General features: G+C 39.8%; 1 protein-coding gene across 2 annotated transcripts in view; it reads right to left on the bottom strand.

Annotated features, from left to right (window-relative positions):
* The window catches only part of ARHGAP10 (Rho GTPase activating protein 10), a 374825-nt gene that overhangs the window by 30483 nt on the left and 328325 nt on the right, over positions 1-16017 (bottom strand). For both annotated transcript variants that reach the window (XM_089670475.1, XM_089670474.1), the window contains exon 20: positions 12846-13002. In XM_089670475.1, the coding sequence (XP_089526601.1) occupies positions 12846-13002 (157 nt within the window). The remainder of the gene's footprint in view (positions 1-12845; positions 13003-16017) is intronic.

Genomic DNA, 16017 nt, shown 5'->3' on the forward strand with positions numbered 1-16017 from the left:
TTTGGTCAGACTATGGATGGCTATAAATGGTCTCATTGCCTCCTGAAATATGCAGGTCATTTTTAGTGTCACCTTAGAAACACGCTTTCGGAAATACTGTATATGTGCTATCATACCTGGTCTAGTCTCACTAAGAGAAAAGTAGTCAGTGAGCTACTACTTCACAGGCATGTTGTATGACAATGGCTGGTCCCCGTGCAACAGAGGACAGACAGATGTCTCCCTGTCTCATGCTTTACAGGATTACAGACAACAAAAGCCAATGGCATCATTAGGTACATATACTAGTTATAGTTAAAGTGGTCCTAAAGGCAGAAGGTTGTTTACCTTCATATATTCTATGCATGAAGCTAAAAAAAAAAAAAAAAAAAAACCTGTGTGCAGCTCCCCCTCAAACTGCTTGCCGTCCAGCCACTGTAGAAAAAAACAGCCACAAGCTGGCAACGCTGGACAAACTCACATTTTACAACATAATTTTGCAAAACAGGCGCGTGCCCACCCTGCCCGTCCTGCCAATTGCGGCAGCGGGTGTCAATCACCAGGTCCCAGCCGGTCATTACCCGCCGGGTCCCGGCAAACAGTGACACAGAGCACAGCTGCATTGCTTACAATGCAGCTCTGCTCCCTGTCAGTTCCTAACACACTGATCCTGAGAGCGGAGTTTATCTCTTGGGATCAGCGTGTTCCTGTGAAGCACACACCCCCGCCACCTAGTAAAACACTCCCCTCACACAGTTAACCCATTCATTGCCTAAAAAAAATTAACCCCTTCCTCCCCAGTGCCATTAGAACAGTGTCAGTGTTTTTTTTTTTGCACTGATCACTGTATTGGTGTCACTGGGGATGTCAGTGACCCCAAGTCAGTTCCCCCCCAGTGTCAAAATGTCCGCCGCAGTCCCGCCATAGTCGCTGATCACTATCATAAATCGCTGATCACCGCCATTATTAGTATAAAAAAAAAATCCCAGTATCTTTCCAGCCATTTGTAGACGCTATAACTTTCACATAAACCAATTAATTTACACGTATTGGGTTTTTGTTTAGCAAAAACATGTCGCAGAATACATTTTGGCCGAAATTTATGATGCAATTTGATTTTTAATTTTTTTTTACTGGACATGTTTTATAGCAAAAAGTCCAAAATATAGTTTTTTTCTCAAAATTGTCAGCTTTTTTTTTATAGCGCAAAAAATAAAAAACACACAAGCGATCAAATACCACCAAAAGAAAGCTAAATTCGTGGGAAAAAAAGAATGTAAATTTAATTTGGGTGCAGTGCTGCATGACTGCGCATTTGTCAGTTAAAGTAACACATCGACGTAACACAAACCGCTTCTGTAACCGCCCTATAGCAGAAATATTGCTACAGGGCGGCACTGGTGCGCAAAATCACACACACATATATATATATATATATATACACATACATATATATATATATATATATATATATATATATATATATACACATATATACATATATATATATATATATACATATATACACACACAAACACACAGATTATTTGCGCTCCCGTGGTTTTCACGCCCCTCCCAGATAGCGTCAGATTGCCTGTCAGTACACCAGTCATCACATTTAACCCCTTGATTGCCAGGGGCACGCTCATGCACGATAAACCTCCATTGCTAGTATAGTGTCTGAACGGATCAGATCAGCACTATACCAGCGTTCACATTAGTATAGCGTCACCAAAAACGCAGCGTTAGCGGGATCAGCTCCGGCTCCTGCCAGCACCTGCATTTAGCCCCTATGATTACCCCCCCTTCTCCCCCAGCAAGTGCAGTGTCAGTAGGTCACTGTCACTTGATACATTGCACACAAAACCACAGTGTTCGCAAAATCTGGCCTGATCTCTGTTAGCACTTGCCGGTAAATTTTGATGACTTTCATATGCAGCAGAGTGCCAGCAGCACTAGTGCCGCTCTACCTTTTGGTGAACTGGCGAGTACCAGCGGTCTAGTACATCTTGGTCTTTCACATACCTTCTTAATTTTTGGAGCTGTTTTTCACGGAATATCTGTATGTGTTGATTGTGGATCAAAGCAATTTATATGCACAACAATTTATCGCCGCCAACCCAAATTCAAACCTTGCCAGACCAGTCGCATGGAAACTCATGACGGTTTCAAAATTTACATTTTTTTTGGGCCTAACCCTCAACATGGGCATTACTAAAATAAATGAATTGTGGTTGTATTGGTCCGCAGACCCGATTAATCATATGCCTTGTTTTCTGCTGCCATGGCCAGGCATAGATATGAGCGTATAATGTGTTTTATGCATTTCAACGACAATACACTCTGTCATCCTCGGGGTTACCCTGAATTTGACCGGCTCCACAAAATTCAGCCCCCCGCAAATCATCTTAACCAAAAATTTGCCGATGTCTATACTCCCCAGCAAAAAATCTGCGTTGAAGAGTCCCTGATTAATTTTTCTAGCCGCCTTGCATTCAAACAATTTCTCCCCAGCAAGGGTGACAGATATGGGGTCAAGATATAGAAGACCTGTGAGAGGACAACACTTCCAGACTACCTATCACAGTTTCGGAGGCCCTGAAATGCCAGGATAGCACCTAACCCCCCCCAAATGACCCCTTTTTGGAAAGTAGACACCCCAAGGAATTTGATAGGAAGCATGGTAAGTATTTTGCAGATCTCATTTGTTGCCACAAGTTTTTGGAAAATGAAGAAAAAAAAACAAAACCATTTTTTCTATTCTTTTTTTTATATTTCAAAACCTTGTGAGAAAAAATTAGATCTGCAAAATACTCACCATGCCTCTCTTTAAATTCCTTGGGGTGTCTACTTTCCAGAAAGGGGTCATTTGGGGGGGTTTGGTGCTATCCTAGCATGTTTGGGCCTTCAAAACTGTGATAGGTATTGAGGAAGTGTAATGAGGAAGTTATGCACCTTCAGGCTTTCAAAGTGGTCATTGAATTTCAGGCTCATGTATGTAGCTAGGCTCCCAAAAAGTCTCACACGTGTGGTATCCTCATACTCGGTAGAAGTAGCAGAATGTGTTTTGGGGTGTAATTCCACATATACCCATGGCTTGTGAGAGAAATAAATCATTTAAATGATAACTTTGTGTAAAAAAAAAAAAAAATGTTTTTGTCATTTTCCAGAAACTTGTGGAAAAAAATAAATCTTACATGGACTCAACATGCCTCTCAGCAGATAGCTTAGGATGTCTGCTTTCCAAAAAGGGGTCATTTGAGGGTGTTTGTACTATCCTGGTATTTTAGCACCTCAAGAAATGTGATGGACAGTCAGAAAGTAAAAGCTGTGTAAATTCCATTATCTGTGCCATAGTTTGTAGACGCTATACCTTTCACACAAAGCAATAAATATACACTTACTGGGATTTTTTTTTAACCAAAAACATGTAGCAGAATACATTTTGGCCTAAATTTATGATGAAATTTTAGGGGTTTTTTTGGATATTTTTTATGACCGAAATGAGAAAATAGTTTTTATTAAAAAAATGCTTTTTTCTTCAAAAATTTTGTTTATAGCGCCAAAAATAAAAAGTGCACAGGTGATCAAATACCACCAAAAGAAAGCTCTATTTGTGTGAAAAAAAGGACATAAATTTAATTTATGTACCGTATTGCACGACCGCGCAATTGTCCGTTAAACTAGCTCAGCGCTGTATAGCAAAAAAATGGCGTAAGTTGCAGTTTCAATACCATAGTTTGTAGACGTCATAACTTTCACACAAAGCAATCAATATACACTTATTGGGATTTTTTTTTACCAAAAACATGTAGCAGAAAACATTTTGGCCTAAATTTATAACTAACTTTGAGTTTACTATATATTTTTTATAGCTGAAATTAAAAAATATTGTATTTCTTCAAACTTTTCGGTCTTTTTTTGTTTATAGCGTGAAAAATAAAAAGCGCACAGGTGATTAAATACCACCAAAAGAAAGCTCTATTTGTGTGAAAAAAAGGACGTAAATTTTGTTTGGGTGCAGCATTGCATGACCGCGCAATTATCAGTTGAATTAGTGCAGCGCCGAGTAGCAAAAAGAGGCCTGGTCATTAAGGGGGGTAAATCCTCAGGAGTGCAAGTAGTTAAACCTATCAATTTGCCAAAATTTTGCTAAAAGACACATCCTAAGGTCCGTACACCTTAACTTCTACATGCTGCAACACAGTAGGTATCTAAGGCCCCATATGGATATGGCGGAGGCAAACACGAGCAATAACTTTTCTTGGGCAGGGTTTGCGCTGTAGTGATACATTAAGGTACATTATGCTGCACGTACAATGTATGGTAGTGCATTACTGGGGTGTTGTGGTGCAATGCAAGTGGATTAGCACAGTGCGTGGAATTGGCATTAGGAATTAATGATACTGCAGGCATAATGTGTGTGCTAATGTGCACATTTCCACAAGGCAGCAGTGTGAATTTGGTCTAAAAGTCAGTCAATTGTAAATTATATAGCAGCCTGTGTTACAGAAGTTGCTGGGATAGCAGATTAAATCGTGACACTACCATAAAGGGCCAACAATTACTGGTTAAAGCAGCCCAGGATTTAAGGCCCCTGGCCGCAATAAACTGAATGTGCAGGAATCATTTGGAGATCAGTACTGTTTGGGGACTGACAAGTTTACCTTATCATTACGCCTCTAGTCCTCCTATTTATCTTTTGTTGGCTAATAGGCGCATTAAACATGGTTACAAGTAACGAAAAATATTTATTCATTGTTTGTAACACAACACTTCTGTTGTAAGTTCACCTAAAAACGGGTGGAACATGTAACATGTTCCCAAAGCTGCAAAGGCCCCCCCCACCACCTCTAACAGATAGTATATGGGGAGAAGTCTTCCTCTACTATCTGTCAGATCTGAAAACAGCGTGGCCGTGTCACTCATTCACAGAGCAGTTGTCGGCATGTAGTTTTCAATGATGCTGTGTAGCGCTGTGGTAGTTCATTGAAGCTTCCTCTCAGAATATCTCCTTGACTGTACATCCCGTACAGAAAGCAGATATCTGACAGGTCTGCAGGAGACCTGCATGGCATCAGAGATCTACTGATCGCTGGAGCATTGGTTTACAGCCTCCTTTGGACAAAAATAATAAATGCACTTTTATTTACCTTCAAAAAAAATGTGCATTTATTATTTTTGTCCAAAAGGTGAACTTATCCTTTAACCACTTACAGTCCGTCCTTTGTATATAAATGGCCGGAAGGTGGCAGTCCAGGGACGGGTTGCCGTTCATAAATGGCGCCCGCCATTTTGGACTGTGCGCACTCCCTGGGAGCGCGCAGCGCCGCGATCCGGTGCCCGCTGTGTCCTCCGGACACAGTGGAACACGGATCATCGTACGGGACCTCTGTGCGTGGTCCCGATCATGTGATCACTGATTGGCCAATCAGTGGTCACATGCAGAGTAGTAGGCAAGATATCACTTCTGACATCATTGCTTACTACGTGTAAAATCTGTGAATGATCACAGAGGTCACATGGTACAAGGCTATTCACAACTGCCTTGTACCATGTGACAAGCTGTGACCAATCACAGCTCACACAGTATTTCTCAATGGCTGCAATAATGCAGCCAGAGAGAAGGAGAAATTGTTGCTTTTACAGCCTTTATGTAAAAAAAAAATTGTTTAAATTATAATTTTTGATTATAAATTAATTTGGGTTATTTTTTTTACTAAAAAGGGAACTGAATAAATTTTGGCCAAGATTTATGATGAAATATTATTTATTTGCAAAATTTTATAAGAAAAACACTTTTCAAAATGTTTTGACTTTCATTTATATAGAAAAAGAAAAAAATCCCAGTGGTGAATAAATACCACCAAAATAAAGCTTCATCTGTCTAAAAAAAAAATGCTAAAAAAATTCATATGGGTATAGTGTTGCATGACTGCACAATTGTCATTCAAAGTGTGATAGCGTTGAAAGCTGAAAATTGGCATGGACAGGAATGGGGTAAACATGCCTGGACTTGAAGTTGTTAAAGGAGTTCTATGATCACAGCATGCACTTTCATTTTATATCAGCATTGTAATAGCATTACAAACAATATCTGACAATCCAATATAGGCATACTTGATAAATCTATTTTCATGTTATGAGTTTTGCTTGTTTGCTGGTAATCTCTTTCCACAACCTCCTGGATTCCCTGCATGCTTTGCAGCTTCTCTTCTACTTTTTACTTTCAATTTCTAAGGACCACATATCCCATGGTACCTTGCTACCTGCAAGGAGTGATTCCCATACAGGCTCCACCTCCTTAAACTCCTCCTCTCAGCAACTATGTAGTTCAGAAGGCAGGCTCTGTGAAATGTATGACACAGCAGTGCCTTTCAACAAGACATAATAAATATGTGCCACAGAATTCAAGGAAGTAAATGTGTGGGATCTTCACAAGGTAAGTTTAAAATATTCAAGATCATTCACAGTAATGAGTGTTGGCTAGCAATAATTGAAATACAATGCATATGACACTCAATTTTTGTAGTATGCTGCATTTCCTAGCTATATGTACTTTACAAGTCATTTATCAGATCCAAATGTAGAATGCTTAATTTCTGTTACTATGGTTACCATGTTGGATTTTTCATGACAGTATGTCAAGTTTTCAAACCTTACAAATGACCAGAAAGGGTTGAACCTTTTTTGTTACACTTGGAACACCAGCTGCAATATTTTGTGACTTGCTGAACACTCAGCACCTTTCAACATTTATCACCACTGTTATCTTGTCATCACTTTACATAATCAGATAAATTCTTGTATGATAATTATATTTTAAAAGAAATACATGATGCTCCACTATATGATTAACATGATTGATGCAATTAATATATAAAACAGGACATTAAACAAACAACAACACAGGCTTAGTTACTTTTACAGCTACAATTTACAACTCAGGCTAATAGAAATCATATACAAGTTTATTACAGAGTAAGAACAGAAATATATTTGGTTCCGTGAACGTTTTACAACATTTACTGATTCATACACCTGCCAGAACGAACAAAACACTTCAGCCAATCTAAGCTGTGTTTACGGAATCAGCCATGCATAAAATGTGAACAAGTTATTTGCTGGAATGAAGACTAAAATGCTATCTTGCAGATAAAATAAACTGACAGCCAAAAATCTAAGAAATGAGTACTTTACGGTGGAACGTTATTGCATCTTCTCCTCCAGTTCTTTCAATCTGTATTGGAAATCACATCCTAATTTATGGGAGCACAGTAACTTATGCAATAGAGAAAAAAAGGTAATAAATACACCTATATGTGAGATTTTCTGAAATAAGCAAATCATTAGCCTTGCTGTCATGCATGCCATTTTAAAATTTGGATGTTTGTACTTCCTCTCCAGTAGATCACTGGTGGACACAGGACTCTATTCTTTGACATGTGTGTATAGCTTATGTCTATAGGAGGTTTGGACCTTATACAAATCAAAAAGAGGCATTGTCTCGTCTAGCGGCTAAACACCCACACAGGCTTAGTAACTATAGATTTTTTCATCAAGTTGCTGATGAATCCAGGTTATTTACCCTAGCAGTCAACAGTTCACATCCCTTCCAGGATCAAAATTTGGGATTCTCATTGTGGCTGCCTTGACCATGCCTTCTATTTTTTGTGACTTTAGTCACAGGAGCAGCAATAGCAGGCGCGAAGAGAAATGTGTATTAAAGAGTGTCATCGGGGGATCGTTAGGACAGTGGTAGATGCATTTTAGGGAGTCCCTGTGAGTCAGGGGTTCTGGTTTAGGGCTTGGCAGCCCAGTTTTATTAAGCAACCATAAATTTCATGTTGCCCATGCAGGGGCTTTTCACCAGCAAAATAACACAAAAATGCTAAGCCAAATAGCTCCCTCTTCAACAGCACCACTGCTCTTCTCAGTGGTCCCTCAGGTGGTATCCCCAGTTCTCCTGGCTCACTCAGCCTACAGTTATTGCATCCAGCTGCAAGGGCCCATGCCATGGCCTCTCAATATGAGATCTCTTAGCACCCTGGGCACATCTGGATTCTCTCATTCTCCCAGACTCTGTCTTGTTCAAACTCTCCGAGGCCCGTGGGCAAGAAATCTCTCCAACATAGAGTACTGTCTCCTGAGATCACCTCTACTCTCTCTAAACAGGAATGCACAATTGTCTGCCGGGGGCACTGGGCTATGGCCAGGCCTTACTTATACCGAGTGTGCACCCCTGCACACACGCACAACCTGCAGCTCTTCAGTAAGACCTGGACACAGGATTGATAACTCCTTCCTACAAAAATCTCTTTGACGTCCCTAAATCCCAATCTGGGATTCGAAAACCTGAAGAAAGCTGTAAAAACAGTTCTCTACTCCTAATAAATACTCTGGAGCTGCCACACTCTGCATACATGCGAACCTTGTGTCATGGCTACATTTTCACAGTGGCAGGACCTTGCACTGTCACAAGAGTAACTTCACTTCTGTTGAGAAAAAAAACACAATCCCCTCTGGGTGATCAATATACATGGCAAGGATTTTTAACAAACTTTGCTGCAGAGTCCTACCTGTTTCTACTCTGAAGGAATATCTGTTTTTATCATGCCTTTTGCACATTGATTCTGAATAGAAATTAGTGGTTCGTTATAATCTGATGCTTCTATTCAATGTTCTGGTGAGAAAAGTTGCAGTATCTGTATCCCTTTAGAAACAATCAGCCCGTAGGGAGCATCTCACCAAAAATGAATTTTTTATTGCACGGGATGCCTAAAAATCTGACTTGTATCTTAGTGTAGGCGAGTCAATCACACACGTAGAAAATTACATTTTTGGTGAACAGAATGTCATATTGCATTGAACTTTACAGAAAATTACATCATCTCCATGCAGAAATTGAAAGATAATTTTAACATTAAATGACAATATGACTTGTGTAGCAATTGTATATGCTATACATTTTTTTTCACAATAGTGGAGTTACCTAATCTAGCTATCTACCTAAAATTACTGGACTTTTAAGCAACTATCTGCAATTAGAGAGTACTAGGCAGTATCAGAAAAATAAAGAATTAAAAAAAAAAATTAAGGTAAAGAATCAGTGACTTACAATAATCAGCTCATCCATTTTCACAGGAGAGCCAATGACAGTGCAAAATCTGAAAATTCACTTAAGCTGGTAACAGTTCGAAATCTGGATTGGTTCAGCAGGGACTGGCTGAATTTCCTGTGTAGCTGTCTCTGTTGGACAGATCTGTTGATTGACTTCTGTCGAAGGGGCATACTGGAAAACGTTTGTCAATCAGCTGCAGCCTCTGATTTGTGTATTCTTTCACATTCAATAAAAATCAAATGAATATGTGACCGCTAAAGTGGAACTGCACTGCATCTGAGTACCACAAACCAAAAATGCTATAAAATTAATATTTAATATTCAATCCCCCCATCCATCCATGTCTTTATGCTTTATTTTGCTGATAAATCATTTTGAAAAACACATCCTGGCATTTCTGACTCCTGGGATGTATGACATAATTTGCCTAGGCAAGGAAACCAGGTAGTAAATGAAGGAATGCAAAATAAAATAAAACGTAATATGATATACTTTCCTATTGACATATTAATGCTAGCAGCATAAGGATTAGAAATAGTCCTTGTTGATTCTGAGAGTGAAGTTCCACTTTAATCAACTAAATGCCTCCAACCTTTGCAGTTAGGCAACATATTTACATTCTTACCAGGAGAACCAAATTCACAACCAATTGCACAGGCTTACCAAAAGAAATAAGATGGCTGCTGGAGTATAAGTAGCAAGTCAACTGCTGATGGGCCAGTTTTTTTACACTGAAATTCAGGCCAATTTGTATTTTATGTGGGGAAAGGTTAGAACCCCTGTTAATTTTTCCCCTCTTCCCATGTGGTCACTGGGTTTGAAAGTAAAATGAAATATCTCCAATGGAAAATTAACCCCAATCTATCCATAACAACAAAAAAATGTACTTTCTGGAGTTGGGCCTTTAACCCTTGGCTGTCACTGACATAACACATGGCGTGTGTTGATGGGAAGAGTGGAGGGGCTCATTGAACATGTGTTAGCTCATCCTCCCTCAGGTGGATGAACCAGGAAGTGACCTGTGCTACATCACTTCCTGGTTCAGATAGATCACTTTCCTGGCTACCTGTAAGGGTGTTAAAAGTGTCACCTATAGACAAGTTTGGGTACCACAATTTGTCATTTCACAGGCTCACACAATTTTCAGGCTCAACATGCTGAGTATCTCTTTACCCAACACAATTGTATTTTATATATTTTAGTTTTAGCTTTTTTTATGTCACACCATTGTAACTGCCACCATTTTTCACCAGAATCCCTGCTTTCAGAAAATATATGTTTGGGAGCTTTAACTACCTTAAGACCTAAAATTCCAATATCCACACAAAACCGGTGACAAAAGCGTTAAGGGGCCAGTTCACAAAAATAGATATTTTACTATAAAAGTATTTTGGCTCCTCATTAAGTCCATGTCATTGATGCTTTTGCACTTGAGTTCTCTAATTTGATTTAAGTGAAGGGAAATCTTTACATTTGTATTTCACCCACTGCCTCTAGGTCCAGTGGTGGGGTAGTTCCAACAGGGTTTGTGATTCAACCCTACATCATCATGGAGCAGGACTCCTTTTGTGATGGGAGAAATCTCACTGCTTGTTGATTCTACGTAGTATAAAAAATAAAATTACTAAAAGATTAATTCTGAATGACTGCTATGTAGGACAGCAGTTTCTACATTAATCCTTGCATTACTGCATGGGCCCAATTCGGTTTTTGGTAAGCAAACTAATACAACTACAAAGATGCGGCATGATATGGGCAAAGATATAGGTAAATAACAGGGATGGCCAGAGAAGCTTTTCATAAGAGAACAGTTTGGGGAAAAAAAACTAGGGAGAGGAAAAGGGAATTATGTACCCCTATTTCAGACACCTGCCTTAGGGGCTGTTGGCCTGTTATCTCATCACAGAACAGATAGATATAATCAACTGCTGTGCTACAAATGAGAGCTGTGCTTCAATACTATGACCAAAAAGTGTGAAATTTGGTCAGGCTATGAAAGTATAATATATTCATGAGATACAATATTCCAGCTCAATAAACAGTAATGCAACTCATCAGAAACCCAATTACTGATAATTATTGAAAGTGAAGGAAAAATAAACATGCTTTTCTTTTTAGCATATCAACTCTAATTCAGACAAGCATATACAGTGGATCATTACAAGAAAGTAACATATGAGAGCTCAGTGATGAAAATGAGGTACTATCAAAAGTCTCAATCAAACACAGAAAGTAGAGAGTCTTTGTATCTTCACTCAAGTGCATTTGTTTTGGCTCTGTAACAGTAGTGCTGCTTCTCATTTTACTGCTATCAGTTTAAGTGTGCTGACACTTCCAGAACAAAGACTGAAATGTATACCCATGGATTCAATAGATGTTTGCAAACACAGTATAGAAGACTCTGGGTTTAGGAAGATGGGGATGTAAGAAGAACTTGTATTTGTGAAAAAAAAAAAAAATTTAACTCTTAGGTGGCTGCTTTAGAAATCAGTAAAAGACTAAGCATGAGTTAGCCCTATTGGTCAAGCAATAATGGGCAGATTCATCAGAAGTGGGGTCATTAATAAAGTAAATCCACTGAGCGCAGTAAGAGTATGGAATGGTAAATCCCACCTCAGCATTTACTTTGATAACTAGCTACCTCTCTGGATGGTTTAAATGGCTGTGCATTTATGACTCCACAGTCTTTATCTTCACTTTCTTTGGGGGGGAAACCAGTAAAGTATGCATAGTTAACTGCCAACTTTCCTCCCAAGCAATATCAAATGCAACATATTGTTGTGGCACTGCATGTGGTGACAAAGATTTTTATTTTATTTTTTTTAAAAGAAGATGGGCAATAGTTAAATAACTAAAACACAACACAGAGCACCTCTTATTTAGGATGGGCCATCAATCTAGGTATGGTATGTAAGCCGAAAGCACTGAAGTATGTGCATAACAGATGTAGCACCCTCCTGGAGTAGAGTGGGCTGCGAAGTAAATTTAGTTGGCTCCACTGTAATCCGAGGAGCAGGGGTTGATTAATTTGGGCTGCTCAGTGTCTCACAAGCTGTTGCTCTGTTACTTCCCTTTGTCTTTTAGTGGATTCTAAAATCACAGTAGATGGAACATTTCATGCAGTTTGAATATTTATGAGACTCTAGCCAATCCCTGGGGAGGCGTGCCCAGTTGGTGGTAACACAGCCCATAAATAGTTTGAGGCCTAAACAGCAGAGTGCAGAGTTCTTGGGTCCAGTCCTGCTGGGGGAGACCTCTGCGAAGGGAGGCTCTGCCCCAGGGCAGATTTCTGAGAAGCAGTTAGGAAGACACCAAGGTCCCAGCTAGGCTTATCTGGGCAGTCTATTTGCAAGCTTGAGTCTAGGGATCAAGTTGGGACTGGAGTCTGATAGGAGGACGTTGGTGGGAAAGAGTCCTGCTGTCCTAAGGTGGTGTTAGTCTACATCTCCCTCACTAGGAAGAGCCTGGACAACCGATGATCCTGTGAGTAGGCGACCCCAGTGCCGAAGAGTTAGTGACTTTGTATAGCTTTTATACTCTGGAAGGAGTACTAGTCACCATCAGCATAGAGATCCTGTGGGACATTCCTTTTTGTACTGTGCAGGTGGAAAGTTGAGGAGTCCTCAAATTACTCAGTTTTACAGTTTATTAGGGTATCCCATGACTGTTCTTCCTAGCAAGTGCATACAGTGTAAATCATGAGTAAAGTGGATGACAGGAACAAATATAACAGAAAGAAACTTACTCAGCGGTGGCCCACTCTAGAAGATCACTGGTGTCTCCAATAAGATGGTTTTTCTCAAAATCAGGATCACTGCACATAGCTGTAGGAGTGAGAGACTGAGGTGAAAGTGAATCAGTACTACCCGTAGGAGTGTCTTCTTTAGGAGAATTGTTGTTATCTGTTAAATGCAATACACAAAGCATGAAAAAAATCTGTTAAAGTGAGAAATATCAGAAAAAATATAATTGTAACTCGGAAACACAACATGGATAAGGCACAGAATCACCATTAACATGGGTGCAGAATACATGACAGACAAAATCTTTCATTATTTTTTTTTTCACAAGGCCTTAAAAGGAAACGTGTCAGGAGAAAAAAAAACAGGGGTCACCAATGTCAAGTTCTCCACCTGAAAATATTTGTCATGCTGATGCTCTTGCTTCAATACTTTGGTTTTCTGAACTAGAACAAGTATGCAGAAAATTTATTTTGACTTTCTGATCAGCATAACATACTTTATATTTGTGCTCAAAGGTTTGCATACCTGTGGACAATTGGTAATAAAATGTACCATTTTTTAAGAAAACATGAGTGAGCAGGCAAAAGACATTTCTTTTATTTCTTATTGGATTCATATTCAACTGTAGGCCATAACATAATGGCTCAATCATAATACAAAAAACATGAGAACAAGTAATGAACTGACCCCTGTTCAAAAGTCTGCATTCCCTTAGTTCTTAATACAGTGCGTTATCCTCTTTAGCATCAATAACAGCATGCAGTCTTTTTTAATAGTGGTCTATGAGGCCCCGAATTCTTGTAGGTGGTAGAGCTGCCCATTCGTCTTCGCAAAATGCCTCCAGATCATGCAAAGTTTTTGGTTGTCTTGCATAAATTGCATGTCTGAGATCTCCCCAGAGTGGCTGCATGATATTAAGGTGTTACTAAACCCAGGATCCTGTATTCACTCTATCTGTTCCCCCACAGTACACACTACATGGGAATGCAATTATTTTAGTAAATATAAACTGCTAAATACCTTTTCTCATCAGTAGTTAGAGCAGTCTTGTGACTTCTATCAGTGTCCAGCAGAGCACTGGATAAAGCTTGTAGGAGTTTTCTTTCTGCTTTAGGAGGATGCAAACCCCCCGCCTGTCTTGACAGTGCTGACTGGTGCTGTGCTGATCACATGCACTCTCCCAAGAAAAAAAGAAAAACCTCTCTAGGGATACACACCAAACTGAGCATGTGCAGTGTGTCTCCACACGCTATGTCTTATCAGGAGATAAGAGGGGTACACTGGAAGAAGGAGGGGATCAGAGAAGTCAGGATCAAACAGCATTTTTGCACAATACAGAGGATTAACTCCTTAGGTTCCACAGTGAGTATAACAAGCATGCTTTACTGCATATACAGGCTGATTTTACTGTTGTGGGTTTAATAACACTTTAAGGTCAGGAGACTGATGGCCACTCCAAAACCTTCATTTTCTGCTGCTGTAACCACTGGAGAGTCAATTTGGCCTTGTGTTTAGGGTTACTGTCATGCTGGAAAGTCTAAGAGCGTTGCATGTGCAGAAGAATACAAATTGTCTGCCAGTATTTTCTGATAACATGCTGCATTCATCTTGCCATGAATTTTCACAAGATTCCCCATGCTCACCCCCCCCCCCCCCCAAAACATTAGTGAGCCACCACCATGTTTCACAGTGGAGATGGTATTCTTGTCGCTATAGGCATTGTTGACCCTTCTCCAAACATAGAGCTTACGGTTGTGACCATAAAGCTCTTTTTTTGGTCTTGTCACTCCAGCGAACAGCTGTGAGGTGTGTCAAGGTGTTGTCGGGCATATTGTACCCAGGCTTTTTTGTGGCATTGGCGCAGTAAAGGCTTTTTTTTAGCAATTCGACCATGTAGCTCATTAAGTATCGTCATATTGTGTTCCTTGAAACAACCACACTGTCTTTTTCCACAACAGCCTGTATTTTTCCTGTGGTTACCTGTGGGTTTTTCTTTGTATCTTCTGGCAGTTGTGGCTGCAATCTTTGTTGTTCTACCTGACCTTGGCTTGGTATCAAGAGATCCCATTTTCCACTTCTTAAAGGATTGAACAGTTCTGGCTGGCATATTCAAGGCTTTGGATATCTTTTTATATCCTTTTCCATCCTTATAAAGTTTCATTACCTTGTTATACAGGTCTTTTGACATTTTATTCTGTTCCCCATCTCTTAGTATCTAGCCTTCTCAGTGCATCCATGTGAGAGCTAGCAAACTCAATAACTATTTATACACAGACTCTAATTGCAATTTAAAAAGCAACAGATGTGAGAATTGAACCTTTGTCTTTTTAACCTGTGTGTGTCTGTACCGAGGCCAAACATTCCAGGGTATATAAACCTTGGATCAGAGCCATTTGGGTGATGTTATGATTTAAAAAGGAGTCACACATTTATGTGATAATACATGGCTTTATATGATCACAATTTTTAAAAAGACAGTTTTGGGCATGATCAGTCATATTTTCAATATCAACAGCTTACTTGCTGCCCTATAGCAGATATACTGCTACGGGGCAGCCACTCTCCGCAAAATCACGTAAATATACGCGATTTCGCATTTCTGGGTAGGGGGCGTGCCACCCTACCTACGCTGCCATTGGTTGCAGTGGATGTCAATCACCGAGTCCCGGCCAGCCATTCTAGGCCGGCACTCGGTGATCATTGCTAAAGCTGGGAGGTGAGAGAGAGAAAGCAGCATGTCTCCTTAGTAAAACAGCACACAGCATAAGCACAACACACAGTTAACCCTTTGATCGCCCCAGATGTTAATCCCTTCCTGCCCAGTGTCAGTGTTTTTTATTAGCACTGATCACTGTATTAGTGTCACTGTAGATGTCAGTGGCTGTTAGTTCCAGTGTCAGAATGCCAGCAGCAGTCCCGCTATAAGTCGCTGATCACCACCATGACTAGTATAAAAAAAAAAAAAAAAAAATATTCCAGTATATATACTGTAGATGCTATAACTTTCATGTAAACCATTTACCGTATTTTTCGTTCCATAAGACGCGCCTAGGTTTTAGAGGAGAAAAACAAGAAAAAAAATATTCTGAACTGCAGACACAGTACAGGAGATGACCAGAGACTGCGGACACAGTACAGGAGATGACCAGAGACTGCGGACACAGTACAGGGGAT

The sequence above is a fragment of the Staurois parvus genome, unplaced genomic scaffold (assembly GCF_062004578.1).
Source record: "Staurois parvus isolate SC_StPar_1 unplaced genomic scaffold, SC_StPar_1.0 ptg000090l, whole genome shotgun sequence".
NCBI classification, from domain to species: domain Eukaryota; kingdom Metazoa; phylum Chordata; class Amphibia; order Anura; family Ranidae; genus Staurois; species Staurois parvus.